The sequence below is a fragment of the Pectinophora gossypiella genome, chromosome 26 (genome assembly GCF_024362695.1).
Source record: "Pectinophora gossypiella chromosome 26, ilPecGoss1.1, whole genome shotgun sequence".
Taxonomy (NCBI): domain Eukaryota; kingdom Metazoa; phylum Arthropoda; class Insecta; order Lepidoptera; family Gelechiidae; genus Pectinophora; species Pectinophora gossypiella.
In genome coordinates, this window is record NC_065429.1 from 2,848,752 (window position 1) to 2,864,996 (window position 16,245).

The following is a 16,245-nucleotide window of genomic DNA, read 5'->3' on the forward strand; positions in this document are numbered from 1 at the left end:
ATTACTGAATAAAACAAAACATTATAAACATAAAACTTTTATTTATTTTCATACAATATTCACAAAGTCTTTGGTACAATACTATTTCTAAGCTGATGAAATGAGCGACTTTTGCAGGCTACGTTCCCCAAAAACAATATAGATGGCGCTGTACGGATTTTCCTTCGTTTAACTTTCTGATTTCATGGATAACACTTATTATGCATGTTTTATCTTTGTATTTGAGTATAAATGATGACCCTTTTTATTACATCCTTTCAATTACATCTTCTATCCATTATTATTCTTATAAAATAGAGATAGCAACATAATTCTATACATAATGTGATCCAAATATCAACATCAATTATTATTATAAATTATTTTTTTACCACTACATTGGTGCTAATTCCTGTAAATACCATCTAATTTTATTTTAAGTTATATCTGTCATTTTCTTATCCGCCGAAAAGGAAAGGGACGGGTAATCGACAAGCATAAAATTTATGGAACACACGTCAATTTTAAGCACAAATCTAAACCAACCGTCTAAAAATTTTACATCCGTCAATAACCCGTCACAGTTAAGTAGACAGCACGTCAAACGGATTGCATACCAGCGACGTACCTTTTGATTCGCCCGGGTTATTCATTCATTCACTCATTCTTCCTAAAATTAAGAGCTGTGAATCATCCGTCCCTTTCCTTTTCGACGGATATGAAAATGACGGATATAACTTAAAATAAAATTAGGCGGTGTCTGCAGGAATCGGGGCCAATGTAGTTTTTAATAATTATGTACCCAAGTAATGAGAAAAAAAATAATTATCACGTTGAAGCTGTTCAACGCCATCTATATTGTTTTTGGTGAATGTAGCCAGGAAAGTCCCTTATTGAAGAGCGGCAATACATGCCAGGTTTCTATCCGATTTCCGGATGTGGCTGCCGGATTCTACTATCGTAATGTTCAAGTAAATATCTCTTGCGATAGTCGAATCATCTCCCATATCTCGAATCAAGACATACTGCTTTATTTTTCAATCGCTCGCATTTAGTTCACTTGCGAAAATATATATATACCTATCTAGTCTTGCAAATTACAAGTTCCGATATGCTACGTGAAATGGGTATATAATTTTCGTACGTGACTTCAACTCACGCGAGGAATTCAAAAATAAAGCCCACAGAGTACTTTGTATCATACTGAAATAATAAAAAGCCCCTGTGGCCGTAACGTGGAATCCGCGTATCGAGCACGAAGTTATTTAAAGGGTGTTAACAGACCAATCCATAGATATTTAAAACACATAATAACGGGTTCTTACCGCGTTTAAATCAGGGATATGAGACTCCCGATATTTCGACACTCAACACTCGTGGCACTTGCAACAGTGTCGAAATATCGGCAGTCTTATATCCCTGATTTAAACACGGTAAGAACCCGTTATTATGTGTTTTAATTATGATAATAACCGCGTAAATCTAAAACAATCGATAGATAGTTATCGATAGAAGTTGATCGACTGGTTTGGTAGCTTTAATTGACGTATACCGTTCATCGACAAACCAATCGATCGATCCCATTGCTCGACGTTGATCGATAGGTCTGGTAGAAACTATCGATCGACGTCTACTAATCCATTCCACCAGGGATCGATACCGTCGATCGGTTGATTGGTCTGGTAACACCATACGAACAACACAAACGGTTATCGGTCGGTTTGATTTATCGTTCGTTAGTTTTTATCGCGTCGCGCGAGATATGCGGATTCCATGGTACGGCTACTTGTCATTCTCGGACTCGAATGGGATGTATGAAACTCCTAACACGATGGAATATGAAGCTATGTTCCCTTTGCCTGTTTTACGAATAAAATAAGCAAAAAAAAAACGTAGGATTAAGATAAACTGACGAACTAAAATAAAATTTATGTCTGCCAACACAGGTATCACATTCCCATTAGGCACAAGCAGTAAACACTAAATAATATATCCAGTAGTATATAGACGGCGATACGGCTCACCACCTATCTATCACGTTGGTCTAACAGAAAGATCGGTGATACGTGGGTACTTAGTTCATCTTGCGATGGATGCACCTCTGGCTACCCCAATTGGGATATAGTCATAAGTATGATGTGTCATGAACTTATGACAAGTTAAGGTTGTCTGAGATCGCTCTTAGCGATAAGGCCGCCTTTGTCCACCTTAATTTTTTTCCTGTAAATGTCTTGTGTATGTTTGTATTATTATTAAATAAATAACATTGCATTGGGTCCATATTTGATCCACATCATTTCTTATCATAACATCTGCCCATGTGTAAGCACATTTAGCCGGTCCACTGAAAAAAAAAACGGAAATATTCACATACAGTAAGGCCCAAACTTCGTGACGTCACATATCATCAAATGGCCCGAAGCCACTTCTCTAGCCGTAGCATGCCGCACGCATATAGCGCGCGACGCGATAAATGAGCCAAGCTTGACTGCACGAGCGCGCAATATGCGGGCAGCTCGCTACAGGGGCCGATACTTATTCTAAGATGGACATGATAAACCAAAAACTCGTCTGTCACTGGTAAACAATTCTTGTTCTTTTCTAAACAAATGTCAATTTCAAATAAATTTAGTAGCAGTAAAGGAGTTACACTTCATCATCACTAATTTAAGAGCCACACTCTTGTCGGTGTAACATTCTCCACGCTACTTTTTTAGGGAAAAATAGGGCAGTGGTTTCCCTCTTGCCTTCCGCCCGGCAGTACTCTGTCTGACGCGAGTACGATGGCGCCTAGGGTAGTCTATTTCAAAGCCATACTGTCCTCCGCCCCTGAATAGTACTGACAGTTACTGCTGCCCTCTGTCAGGTTTCAGGTTACAGTCCCTGTGACTTGATATTCTATCATCATCCTCCTACCCTTGTTGTTGTTGTTAGTGAGCTCTGTTTTCCGCATTTAGACTCTACATATATAAACATAATAGTCAACCTAACTCCTTCCAGAAGCTCAGAAGCCTCCTGGGGTTTTCACAGGCTTCGCGGAGCGACCCCATTCCTTTAAGGATTTTTACCCGTTGTGTTGACACTCCCGTGCATTCCAGGATTACACGGGGGACAGTTTCTTCTGCATTCAGACAGCCTCTACAAAGTGGGCTGTCCGTTATCCCTAAATTAAATAGATGTTTGTTGAGTGGGCAGTGACCAGTAATGCTGCCCACTACTATTCGGAGGTCGTTGCGGTTTAGGCGAAGCAGTCCACCTACCCTTATCCCACTCTATGTGGGGTCGGCATAACATGTATTCCTCTTAAATTAATTTCTGTCAGCCGTCATCTCAGCACTCACACCTTTCACACACATGACCTTCTGTACACAATCCATCCACACTTCTTTTTTTGGAGTGTTTCTTCTTTATGTAGTGTTTTTGTTTACCCTATGGTTGCGGAGAAGAAATAATAGAAGAAGATCCGTACCTATGTCAGCTGCGTTGGGACATCGTTTCATGTGTTCAGTTATAAGCAGTTTTAGCACAGATTTCTCTGCAATTAGTCTTTCATTAGCCTCTCTCAGTAGCCTGTTCTCTTCAGTTTGTTTCTTCATTGCATCTTTTAATCGTTCTCTGAAAAAAAAAATACAATACAATCTTCTTCTATCGCCACACCCCGGACACTTTGTACAAAACACCTTGTTTAACACAGACCGTTGTGTGTGATCTGACGCCATACGATTCAAATTCAAAAATATATTTATTCAGTAGGTAACATAGTTACACTTTGAATCGTCAATTTTACATAACGAACGTCTCATCCGCCTAAAACTACTGCAGCTTCTTACAACCTGTATAGCCGGGGAAAAGAAGCTGCAAGAAAACCCTTAGAGACGTTCTTTAAAAAAATAAATAAACATATTGTTATACAATTAAGTAATTTAGCTGCCTAATATCAGTTCTCAGACAGTTAATCCCATGCATTCATACCTTTTAAATAATCACTAACTTTGTAATAACCTTTTTTGTAAAGTTTCTGTTTGAAGACTAAAGTAAGACCAAGGGGGTGAGGTAAACCTAGCTCAGCCGCCGGTGGGAAGCGAGGAGTTGCAGTTCTATACATAGTATTATTCCCTATTCTATGCTGTCGTGTGGGTTGCAAGGTGGACGACCAACCTCAGCAACCCTGGTGTCAGGGATAACTCAATATTAATATTGAGTTGCCATTGGCACCTGACATGGGTCATGGCTATTTCTATGCTGAACCGTGAGAGACGAATGATTTTCGAATTCATGTTCGGATCGTAAATGATTATCACGTGCTTAGCAGCGAAGGAAAACTTCGTGAGGAATCATTCCCGAGAAATGCGTTTCGGAGGTATGTGACCTAACCTGTATTGGGCTAGTTTTTCCTTCGCGGGTTTGAAGGTCAGCAGGCAGTTGCTTCTTTTAAGAAATGGACCTGTCAAATCTTCAGGTAAGTGTGTGAAAAACGTTTAAATGTAAACGATTTAAACTTACCTATATCGTCTGGAAGCTGCACACCTACTTTCCAGTTCTAACCTTGTCCTTTTGACCATTTCGGGGCTTTGAGATACATTGTCTATAACACAATCATCGTCATCATTATTTTCTATACAATCTCCTTGGATTCTTTTCTCTATTTCTTCTTGATTTGTAGGTGTTGTTGGCGCCAATTTTCTTTTTCCTGTCTCTTTATCTATTTGGTACGGCTGACTTACTTTTATATTACAACTATCAGGCAAAGGTGTTATTGAAGCTTTAATGCCAGTTGTAGGTCTATTAACAGATTTGGCATTAATTTTGATAATGTTACTAGCATTTGCATTCTTAGCTACGTTGACTGGAATCTTTGTTAGAGTAGTAATGTCTTTTACATCACCTATTTTTGTTATTGGTACCTTGTTCAAATCATCATTTGATAGGGGCGTACCTTGCTGGTCGACTAAGGTAACAGGTATCAAAGTACCTGAAGGTATTTTAACAACATTAGGGACTGTTTTTTTGACTATTATGGGCAATTTCGTTGGTGTATTTTTAACAGTTCTTTTAGCTATACTATTACGTAGACAAACTTTAGCGTCAGGTTTTTCGTCAACTGGCTTCATCTTAACATGTTTGCCGTTAGGCAGTTTTATAATAACTTCATAATCTCCTGTTTCCGGTTCGGGTTTAACATCTTCTTTAGGCAATATTTTCGGTTGAACCACAAATCTTTTGGCTAGTTTCGCATCTTTGCTTGGTGATTGTGTCGTTATGTTTATTTTGGCTTCTATTTTGCTTTCTTGTCTTTTTTTATCGTTGCCATCAATGACAGTATGGTTGACTGTCGCTCCTAAATCTGAAGTAAGACTATCTACAACAAAATCTATTGATTTTTGGCTCATTATTGGCACTTTGTCAACATATAGCTTGTTGTTATCTATGACAATGTCTTTATTAACTTGAGCCGTATCTTTTGTGACAGTATCGGTGTATACTAGCACAGGTTTAGACCCGTCAGTGTCCTTCCTAACAATATTGCTCTCTATTTTAGTTGCTATGTCAGTTTGTTTAACACTGATGTCTCCATTCTGTGTGTTATTGACTATTCTACTAATAGTTATGACCTCATTAGTCAATTTCGATATTGTTCTTGTCTCAAATTCCTTTATGGTACCAGATTCATCGCTAGATGATCTGAAATTATTTAAAATCTATCATAACATAATAGGGATGATTCAGAGTTTCAGACCATGATTCTGAGTTGATATCAAGTAGAATTTTCCGTCGCAAAAGTATGGAACAGAAAATAATTTAAATAAACACGAAATTTTTTATGAATTTTCCGACAGGAAATTCCACTTGATACCAACTCAGAATCATAGTCTAAACCATCCCGCTCAGTATTTGTTACGGTGTTACTAACACCCATACCTACTTGTATGGCTCAGGGAGCCATGTACTTGTACGGGGTGTAAATGACATCGTAACGAATACTGAGAGGGATGATTAAGAAAATTCCACTTAATATTAACTCAGAATCATGGTCTGAATCTTCCCCCTCAGTATTATGTCACTAACACCCTGTATACATTCTACTGCTGGGCACATGCCTCTCATGTGAAATGTGAGATCAATGAGCCATCTCATCAACCCTGGCGTCAGGGTCATTGAGCTGCCAAAGGCCCTTAACAAGGCTCATTTTACGAAGGTGGAAGCATTCTTGTGGTTCAAAAATGGCGGGGTTTCAAAATCATACCATCATACCTGGCCTTTATTTGCTGTATAAAGGTATAAATCGGCGCGCGACTTTTGACCCTAAACGGTATGTCAATTTACTTACAAATCAACTTAAGTGGCTAAGCACAGACAAACAGCGACATAAAATCAATAATATTAGTTTTTATTTTTTATTTTAGTGTACATTTATTTTGCTACTGTGAGTGTGTTGTTTTGAGTGAGTTTTAACGTCAATAACTAAAGTCAAGGCTGTATGGTCCTCAGATCTTTGCCTGCCTTATATAAGGCGAATTTAAACAACAACATCAACTGCTGTGAGTATGAAAAGACTATTTCCATGTTTATTTCACCAATATTTACTTATGTCCTAGGATAGCAGCTGGGATCGACTGCTTAACGTATCATGCGGCTTTTTGGCGGGAACGGGAATGGAACAGTTGCTTTCTTCATTGAATAATCTAAATAATTAATACGAAGTGGTGTTTTGTGGTTAATGGTTAATGATAAGACATTCGCAAGTGTTATTATATTGGAGTATTCAATAAAGAAAGTGTATCTACCTATTTTCGCTTCGTGCCAAGAAGCCAATTCATAACTCGAAAGTTTATGCGGACTTTTGAGTTAATTCGTTTAGGGTTCGGAGTAGAAGTCTACTCTGAGGGTGGGGGCTTAGTTTTCATCATCATTCATCACCTTTCATCATTTCATTAATCATCAAGAAAAAAAAATGTAAGACATGGCTGTATGGGCATAGTTCCCTTTGCCTTACCCTTCGGGGAAAACCAAAACAAAAAAAAGGAATTAACGTATCATGCCCTCCGAAGCATAGAAACATGTGCTAATAATATGCAGCTTACCGACTTATGGTGGTATTCCTCTGGTTATTAGTGAAAAGGGTAGACTCCGCACTGTCCAGCAGTGGGAACATCTGTGGTGTATGTAAGACATCATCTGTATTACCCATTGTGCTTTCCAAAGACAAAATGCCTTGTCTGAAAATAAAAACAAATAAGTACTAAGTAATTTGTCGTAAGAGTGTAGATGAATAAAGGCTATTTTTATTTTTTATTTCTTTTTAGGGGGTGAGGTAAATCTAGCCAGGAGCCTGATACAAATTTGTGCAGAATGTTACCATTCAAAAGTTACCGTTCTATACACAGTATTATTGTTTATTCTGGGCTATAGGATAGGGGACCAGGGTCCATTATTATTATGATATCCTTACTTAGCTTCCATAGCGCGTTTGAAGCCTTCATCAAAGGGATTCGCAGCCACATTCTGTAGATCCTGAAACAGCCCAACCTCTTCGCAGTTCCGTATAAACCGGGTCGGTGTCGGTGTTTGATCCGCTGAAAAAAAACCATAGTTTCTTTTCTTTTATTCGCATAGATAACAAGTTGACTCATAAAAAATTAAAATCATACACATTTTAATATCACTTTTTTTAGTCCTATAATTAAATGACACTTGTAAGAAATTACTATCCAAGCAAAAAGGCTGCCTAGGATGGACTATTTATATTGTATTTGGCAATGGATTGAACACAAAATGACACCTCCTGTTCCTAGCAATAGGACGTATATAGGCTGTTTGTTTTTTTTTCTTCTGGCTTTTGCGGTCAGCACTATTTATGTTATATGAATAATCTTCTTCTAATAATAATATGTCTTACCTACAAAAGCAGCTTTCTGTTCAACCAAGCCAAGCTGTAGAACCATATCGTGTTTTTTTATATGAACATGTAGATGATCTTCATTTGTGAAAGACATCCCGCAATCGGGAAGCGTACAGGCAAACGGTTTTGCAGGCTCAACCATTTTTTTTATTCAAAATTAGGTTTTTTATAACACAAACTTTAAATGACAACAATCGAACACTCAAAGAGCTTGAGTTCTAATTTTAATAGTTTTTTTTTCACTAATTCAATGACAAGTTTAAATAAGTATCTTACGTTGATGTGCAAAATTTAAAATCACTTTTTTTTACGTCTCTATCATTTATTTTTAGTGAAAGTAAAATAAATCATAATAGGAAAACTGAGAACCACCAATATTATCACGCCTATCATCAGTTTGCACATACTTTTTCACAAAAATGAATTAAGAAAGTGAATTATACTGATAGATCAGTTAAAACCTCGTCAAAACAAAACCCATGGTCATAACAATGTTATTTTCTTGTTGAAATCCAATACAAAATCAACAAACAAACAGTAGTACAGTCAAAATCAAACAACACAACACCATTTTTTTAATCTGTAAACTGTAAACTAAAACTGGAAATCAGTCAGTATTGCCCGCACGAAAAACCTGATTTGTGTTGAGATCAGTGAGAAAAAAATGAGATGGGATCATGAGAGTAAAAAATCTAAAATATTAATTTCGTTCTGAATGGCTTGGTGAATATGTAGTATAGAGGAATAAAGTAAAAAATATAAATTAAAATTAATGGGAAAGGACAGAAAATTACTATTTACTACCTATTCCAACCAAATTCCAACATACTAGATGATGAAATATATGGTCTGATTTATTATTATGACAGCGTTCATTTTAAAATATTCTATTGTTTCTGATACAAACAAAATGTTGTAGTTATTATGGTTCCGTATATATCATTTTCATATGTTTAAATTATTTTATATCCTCTGAAACATTTTTGGACCGATTGATAAAATAAAATTTATACAAATAATGTATACAGTAACCATTTATTTCAAGAAACATTATTATAATTATTTATTTAGATAGGTATACCAACAGTACACATTAGCAAAATATACATTATAATAAAAACACTTGCATTGAATCACTGATGCATTTATATTATTTTTGATTACATGTTTGTTGCTTTTATTCTATATACATAAAAGATTTAACGAATTATTCAATACCATAAATTATACAAAAATACATGAAATTTTGTGAAGAAACACTTTTTACTTAACTATATTGCAATTTAGGGTTAGACAGGCTTCTGACTGAATTAGTGAAATAGGAAGTATATCTTTCTGGTGAGTAGCCGTGAATTTTAACTTGGTGAGGCCTGTAAACTCCTGATTCCGAGTTCAAGCCGCGATCGAATAACGGGTAGACGGTTGACCTCTTCTTCCTTGGTGACTCTTGCATTTGTTGGCTGGGGTAAGGATCTACATATCGCCGCCCGTTAATATCGTTGCCATCCGCTGTCGGGAATATCGTTGGCTATATTAATAAAATATTCATGTTTAGAAAAGGACTTGCTCATGACAATTAATACTAGAAAAGCAACGTCTAGCAGCCAGCCATAGCGGCCCACAGTATAAAAAATGCTTAAGATGCCTTCAATATTATATTAAATTGGCCTTTAATGTTGATGAACACTACAGTGGTTTGCTATGGACAGTAAAGGCTTTTTCGCAGAAGCTGAAAAACATTTGCCTTTACAGATGACCATACGGTTCATTGGTCTAATGTGGATAACCTGTATAAATACACAAAAAACACCATCCATTGAAAGATACGGAATAACAGTATTTTCCTTTACAATGGACAATAAATAATACCACAGTGTAAATATCATACAGTAATGTAACTTTCTTCATTTAGGGGGAGCTATCAAATAAGATCAACTTGTTTTTATGATAAATGACAAGTAAGATGGTTTTCTGCCGCTCTCCGTTACAGGCTGTTGTAGAGTAGAGTAGAATCACACATTTTTACCTACCAAATTATATTTTGAGACTCCTAACTTGATATGGTAATTTCAAACATTTAACATAATCTATTCTTGAGACTGAAGTACACACGATTAGTAATAATTATAGCCGAAAGTGGTGATTAGAGATATCAGGTCGCATGCCTCGTGTAGTGTAGTCGCTTCACCCTTTTTCTCTAGCTTACTTCGCATATGTGTTTTTCTGTCACACCACTGTAAGGATATTTACACTGTGATAATACCTTAATTCGCTTGCCTGCGCCTCTGCTGTTGAAGATGCCAGGGGCTGGCTGGCCCTGTGGTTCACCGCCGACAGTGTTCTGCTGGATAGCTCCCATACCTACTACCGCCGGGTTAGGTTCGTTTTGTTGGCCTTTCCATGGTCTGAAATCATGTTTTTCTTGTGTTAGGTAATATTAAAATTTATAATTCATTTGAATAAGTTTATCTATTTCAAATTTCTTTCTTACTACATTTATTACCTTTATTAAGTACCTACTTATAAGTCTTCTGTATTCAGTGATCAGTTATGTGGGGACTCGAGTGCGGTGAAATTGCAAGATTATTTTTAAATTATTATTATAGTTCATACAGTTTTCTTACTTGTCAGGGAAAAGTTCTCCCGGTTGTCCTCTAGTTTGAACGATCCGTTCTCCGTTTACCTCCACGACGCATCTTAGGCGAGCGCAGCATGTTGGGAATTCTGAAACCAGACGATTTTCGACACAAAGCGAATATACACGAAATAATGATACTCAGGAAACTTATGAAACACCTTACCAACATTCTCATCTTCAATATATTCGTGACATTCTAGCGCATTCTCTGGAATCTTAGGTTTTCGACAGCTGAAATAGAAAGTATTATGGTAAAATAACATAACACAGATTCACGCCTGTATCTCCGAAGGTATACACCACCCACTTCTCGCCTCATAAACTGTACCTTATATAAATTGTTCAATTCAATTATTTTGTGAAATATGTTTTTGTGTTGTGAACCAAAATGAAAATTATATCATTCTAGATTGTTCTAAATAGGAATTTTCTCTTATCTTGTGTTTTCGGTTATGGTATTTTGTTAATAGGTATTAGTAGTATCACGCCCTACGCCCTACGGTGTAGATTGTAAATTCTCACCCAACAGCAGCTATGAAATATTTTCCATCGCGGATTTCACATCGGTAGCGATGGCAGGTATAGTGATCGGACCATTCTTGCCAAGGTTGATACCCTTTTCTTGAGTATTTATCCACGCATGCTTGGTCTGAAAACGAAAAAATAACTTTAACTAAAACAAGCATCAGTCTTATTAATTGACACTCAATAGAGAAATAGAGCTGCTATTGAAGCTTCAGCGTTAAGTTCTGAAAATCTCCTAGTGATAAAGTAATAATTCCAATGAATTCTAGTGCGATAAATAAATTCCATCTGCGAGATTTGAATCAGCCATACGGTAGGTATCGTTTTTTTAGAATTCGATTTTCCGTTATCCTCTTTGAACAATATTATCAATATTGTTTTAAGTTTACGCGGTTATTATAATATCGGGAGTCTCATATCCCCATTTAAACGCGGTAAGAACCCGTTATTATGTGCTTTAATTAATATTATCAATATGGAGTTAAAATCGTTAGTTTACGCTAAAACGCTATAGTTAGCAATGCGTTATATAGTATGCGGAACTAATGTTCAGGTGTAATTTATATGTAAATTAAAAACACTGGTAACTCACAACTGACATCCTCCGCAAAAATGGCTGGCAACACTAAATACACGATGAATATCAGCGCGCCAATCTGCATTTTTATAACTGATACTAAACCTGAAACAATTTCTGGCTTTGAGATGATATACGTTATTGCCAAAGAGAATATAAATCACTAAGAGTTATTGCTATTACAATACCCTGATAGAGCAACGAGTATAGTAAAATTTCAGGAAGTAATATCAAAGCGCGTTACTGTTTGGCACTTTGTTCAATAATAATTTCACAATGTGACAGAGTTAATATATTAAAATATCGAATGTGAGTTATTTTTCAAATTACGGAAATCTATAACACGACAAATATTTGGAACACGTAATCAACAGATTTGGGCTAATAATTATTATACTTTTTTACGAACCCTCCTAAAATAATTTTGATTCGACAAATTCTGTCTGGACACGCCAGAGTTTCTAGTGAAACTCCAACACTTTACTGATGCAAAACGTACGTTCACAGCCTAGAAATACAATTTCAGTAGTCAAATATTTGGAAAACAAAAGATAGATGACACTTTTCAACGGATAAAAACGTAAAATATTATGCACAGTTCCGTGTACGATTTCAACAAACGAAGTTTCATGTTTCACCCAATTATCGAGCTTGTTTTGAGGTAGGAAATGGTTATCGTCACAACAAAGGTACTACCTGCTTCAAATAACTGCAGAACCAAGTAAGGCCATTTTAATTACCTATATATTAATTCTTCTAGCCCTACATTATTTATTAAAAATAATTGGAAAGAATTTGAAAACGTGATAGATGATTAAACTAAATTATATTACTACTCAGCTACTCACTCATTTTAAAAATGTGCCATAAAACCTAAATTATAAGATAAAGGGAAGTTTGCTCATAAGCGCAAAAAGTTTGTCGACTACTGAGGTCTGGCGGAAAAACTGGATTAATGTTTGCTTCAACTTTTGTTTACAGACATTTCTAAGAACTCATCGATTGTATAATATCTGCATGGTTCGAGTTACATTCGTTGAACCTGCCATTGTAATGTTTTTCCCGTGTATTAAAGTTCATTTACAGAATAAATTTCCCTGTCAGACATAATTTTCCAAGGTACATCTTTTGCCTCCTATTACATAGGACTTAAACATAGGTGGCGAGGAGTGGTTGTGTATAGGTACTACACTACTATTATGTTATATTCCATTTACCTAATAAAGTGCAAGTATTATTAAAGACATAACATAAGCTCACAACTATATCCCAATGGGGTAGTCAGGGGTATATCCGACACAAGATGAACTAAGTACCCGTGTTTCACCGAGCTTTCTGTTAGACCAATGTGGTCTTCGCTTCTTCTATCGTGTGGATTGCGAGGTGGATCACCAACCCCATCAACCCTGGTGTCAGGGTGATTACTGAGCCGCTATAGGCCCCTGGCATGACTCATGTAGCGACTATTACTTACATCACTAAGTAATAACCGGGACCAACGGCTAACGGGCCTTCCGAAGCAAGGATCATCACGTGATTATCAAGTTATAATAAGAACGAGTTACAAAGATAACGGTGTCGATACGGATTAAACAACTTAATTTTATTTTAGTTGTAGACAGTTCATTGTCGCTTAGTGTAAGAAATGGATAGGTAACTATAGTTTCAGACTAATTTTGTTTTTTTCTGCAACATACAACAATAATAGATAGGCATATCTATAATTTATATGATATTCACATCCAACCCGCAGTGGAGCAGCGTGGTGGAGTATGCTTCATACCCCCTCCGGTTGATTGACTGGAGGCCTGTACCCAGCAGTGGGACGTATCAAAGCTGTTTATGTTTTTATTTACATTAAATTATTTCAGATAAAAAAAAAGAAATGAATAATACTACAGGCAGTGACGTTTTTAGTTTATCAAATCCTAAAAATTTTTAGTAATCGTATGTGAAAGCAGAAATATGTTTTCGTTGGTGTATGTGGATGAAGACAAAAGCACAGCTAGTATTTATTAGATCGAAATATATTATTTTTTATTAGTTTTTCCACTGAACCCTAAAACTGCATTTATGTTTTCAGTAATTTGAACGCGTCTGTAAGCACAACACACCTGCGTCAAACGGAACGTCAAACGCGATCGTGCAAACAAAACGTCAACATTTATACGAAGAAATTAATATAAAATAAATATTTTATGTGTTCAAATGTGTTTATAAGTCTAATACATACAGATGAGGTAAGACCAAGAATTGTCTATATAAGCCCTGTATATAACTCTTCCTTAAGCTCTTTCGTTACAAAGTTATGCATACTTGAAATGGGGGGTGTGTATTCGTTGATTTTCCTGAATTTATCTAACATATTTACTTGTTATCTGTGTCCTAAAGCTGATCACATTAGCTAAGTACATATTGAGCTTCGAACATTAAGTTTGTTATTGCATTTTGTTTTATTCTAGTAATTTATTACGAGTTTGAATAAGTAACTTCCAGAATATTTTTTTTTAATACCTACATTTTGTTGCATTTCGTCTGGGTATTTTAAATTTGGTAATAGTTTTTTTTTAATATTGCAAATAGGCGGGAAATGGAAAATGAAAAAAGTGGTGAACGTAAAGTTTCTCATTTAAATTCTAATTTAAATGTGGCAGAAGATATACTTGGTCTATTTTCATAGTTTTGTATTGTATTCTGATTATTTCAAAAGGTAGAATCCTACTTTAGGCAAAAAAGTTTGGCTTTATTGGCAGTTCACTAACAGATCATCATGTCTGTTGTAGAACATAAATACCAAAAGTGGCTGTAAGATGTTTTGATGACTCATAACTCTATTTGCCCCATAAAGGATTCTGGATGTGAATGGTTGGAGTGTACCTAAGGGGGCACTATGAGTTGGGACTTAGAAAAATTTTGATCGATTTTGTATGAAGCAGGGACATAGCCGAATTTTCGAGTGAAATTACTATGGAGCAGACTTAGAAAAATTTTGATCGATTTTGTATGAACCATCGACTTAGCCGAATTTTCGAATGAAATTACTATGGAAGCTGGACTTGTAAAATTTTCAAAAGTTGATTCTACGTAGTGTCGCAAAAAGGGTCCGACACTTAGAATAATTTTTGTCGTTTTTGTATGAGCAATTTTTTTTTATTTTTGCGTTACGACGCACCGTTTTCGAGATATTTTAAAAAATGCGTTTTATGTAATTTTAAAATATATCTTTAATTTTTTCTATGGAGCTCCGCGACACACGTCCATGCTCGGTGTCCGCCACGCGTAATTTTTTTTACAGGTATCCTTTTGTCACGGGTGCGAGCGAAGCGAGCACGGAAATTCGCGGCACCCCGACACTGTAGATATAGGTTACGAAGGCTGTATGGCAGGGGGCGAGCAAAGCGAGCCCCCTGCCATATAGCCGAGTGGGTTAGGTTACTTGTGACCATCGAGGCCCGAAGGGCCGAGAGGCGGCGGTGAAGATATGTTTCGTTATGACAGCAGTCACGGGTGCGAGCGAAGCGAGCACGGAAATTCGCGGCACCCCGTGGGTTAGGTTACTTGTAACCATCGAGGCCCGAAGGGCCGAGAGGCGGCAGTGAAGACCTTTAAAGGTCACTGACTTTGAAGGTTTACTACACAAAGTTGATATAATGCGAATATTTTTGATTTTGGATAAGTGACCTTGACCTTTAAGGTCAATGATCTTGGTGACCTTGACCTTTGAGGTCACTGAAATCGAAAGTTTACTGCATAAAATTGATATAATGCTAATATTTCTGATTTTGGATAAGTGACCTTGACCTTTAAGGTCAATGACCTTGACCTTTGATGTGTCTGACCTACACTATATTTGTGAAGAATAAGGGAATAAGGTCATGACCTTGACTTTAAGGTCAGTGACCTCCCAAGGTCATCTAAGGTCACCTGTGGTTTCCCCCCACCCTAATACTCCCACATCCCCCCGGATCCCGAATGTTACTTTTGGCGATTTTTGTTAAAAAATTTCTAAGTCCTAATTTTTCTAAGTCCCAACTCATAGTGCCCCCTTAGGTACACTCCGACCGTGAATTTTTGTAGGTGTGACAAAAGAAAAATGTTACCTACATTTTGGCAGAGGAAAGGTGCTGATTTCCCACACTAATGAATGCACAACCATAACCTCCTTTTTTTTACTTATCATCCATAGTCTACATACAGGGTGTTAGTGACATTGATAAACAATTATGGACAATAATATTTTTTTGTTTATCATGATAGAAAAATATGTTTAAAATTTATTTGTTGTTATTTTTAAAGGTTGTAATTTTCATTTTTGGTATTTAATTATTTAAGTTTTTATAAAGCATAAATATATTTTTTAAACATCTGCTTACTTGTAGGCATGTGTGTGAGTTATTGTGGATATCCATACTATTATTATAATTGGGAAAAAAAATCTCACATAAACCACAAAACTATTTCAGATGAAATTTGGTATGGAGATAGTAGTTTTTGAACCCATGGAAAGACAGGATAGTTTTTATCCCGGAAATCACTCGTTATCATGGGATGTTCCAATGTGTGAATAATAAGTTGGTTTGGACATGTAGAAACGGATGAAGGATAATAGGATTATGAAAGCGGTAT

General features: G+C 36.4%; 4 protein-coding genes across 8 annotated transcripts in view; 2 read left to right on the top strand and 2 right to left on the bottom strand.

Moving 5' to 3' along the window:
- Nucleotides 1–16,245, top strand: part of LOC126378477 (aldo-keto reductase AKR2E4-like) — a 305,847-nt gene that overhangs the window by 170,829 nt on the left and 118,773 nt on the right. The window lies entirely within an intron of this gene.
- Nucleotides 22–8,480, bottom strand: LOC126378397 (uncharacterized). The gene is made up of 6 exons (XM_050026724.1): nucleotides 7,877–8,480; nucleotides 7,430–7,553; nucleotides 7,062–7,196; nucleotides 4,483–5,661; nucleotides 3,449–3,594; nucleotides 22–2,323 (listed from the first exon to the last, which is right to left on the bottom strand). Exons 1-6 carry the CDS (start codon nucleotides 8,019–8,021, stop codon nucleotides 2,283–2,285), a joined length of 1,770 nt encoding a protein of 589 aa, XP_049882681.1. The 5' UTR covers nucleotides 8,022–8,480; the 3' UTR covers nucleotides 22–2,282.
- The window catches only part of LOC126378393 (uncharacterized), a 263,924-nt gene continuing 254,059 nt past the window's right edge, over nucleotides 6,381–16,245 (top strand). For both annotated transcript variants that reach the window (XM_050026719.1, XM_050026718.1), the window contains exons 1-2: nucleotides 6,381–6,518; nucleotides 13,703–13,859. In XM_050026719.1, coding sequence (XP_049882676.1) covers nucleotides 13,855–13,859 — 5 coding nt within the window. In that variant the 5' untranslated portion in view covers nucleotides 6,381–6,518; nucleotides 13,703–13,854. The remainder of the gene's footprint in view (nucleotides 6,519–13,702; nucleotides 13,860–16,245) is intronic.
- On the bottom strand, nucleotides 9,008–11,720 carry LOC126378500 (uncharacterized). Of its 3 annotated transcripts, none has more exons than XM_050026909.1 (6): nucleotides 11,635–11,720; nucleotides 11,040–11,166; nucleotides 10,681–10,748; nucleotides 10,504–10,603; nucleotides 10,157–10,284; nucleotides 9,008–9,388 (listed from the first exon to the last, which is right to left on the bottom strand). In XM_050026909.1, the coding sequence occupies exons 1-6, from the start codon at nucleotides 11,702–11,704 to the stop codon at nucleotides 9,147–9,149; spliced, it is 735 nt and encodes a 244-aa protein (XP_049882866.1). In that variant the 5' UTR covers nucleotides 11,705–11,720; the 3' UTR covers nucleotides 9,008–9,146. The 3 variants fall into 3 exon arrangements, with proteins under 3 accessions (XP_049882866.1, XP_049882865.1, XP_049882867.1); XM_050026908.1 differs by having other exon boundaries at nucleotides 9,008–9,407; nucleotides 10,143–10,284; XM_050026910.1 differs by having other exon boundaries at nucleotides 9,239–9,388; nucleotides 10,143–10,284.

Coding starts and splice junctions, on each gene's coding strand:
- LOC126378397 (XM_050026724.1), bottom strand. CDS start 8,021: ATGGTTGAGCCTGCAAAACCGTTTGCCTGTACGCTTCCCGATTGCGGG. Junction 3,595..4,482: donor GCAGCTTCCAGACGATATAG/GTAAGTTTAAAT, acceptor TTTTTTTTTCAG/AGAACGATTAAAAGATGCAA. Junction 2,324..3,448: donor TCCCAACGCAGCTGACATAG/GTACGGATCTTC, acceptor TTTTTTTTTCAG/TGGACCGGCTAAATGTGCTT.
- LOC126378500 (XM_050026908.1), bottom strand. CDS start 11,704: ATGCAGATTGGCGCGCTGATATTCATCGTGTATTTAGTGTTGCCAGCC. Junction 11,167..11,634: donor TTTTGCGGAGGATGTCAGTT/GTGAGTTACCAG, acceptor TTTCGTTTTCAG/ACCAAGCATGCGTGGATAAA. Junction 10,285..10,503: donor GGAGAACTTTTCCCTGACAA/GTAAGAAAACTG, acceptor ACATGATTTCAG/ACCATGGAAAGGCCAACAAA.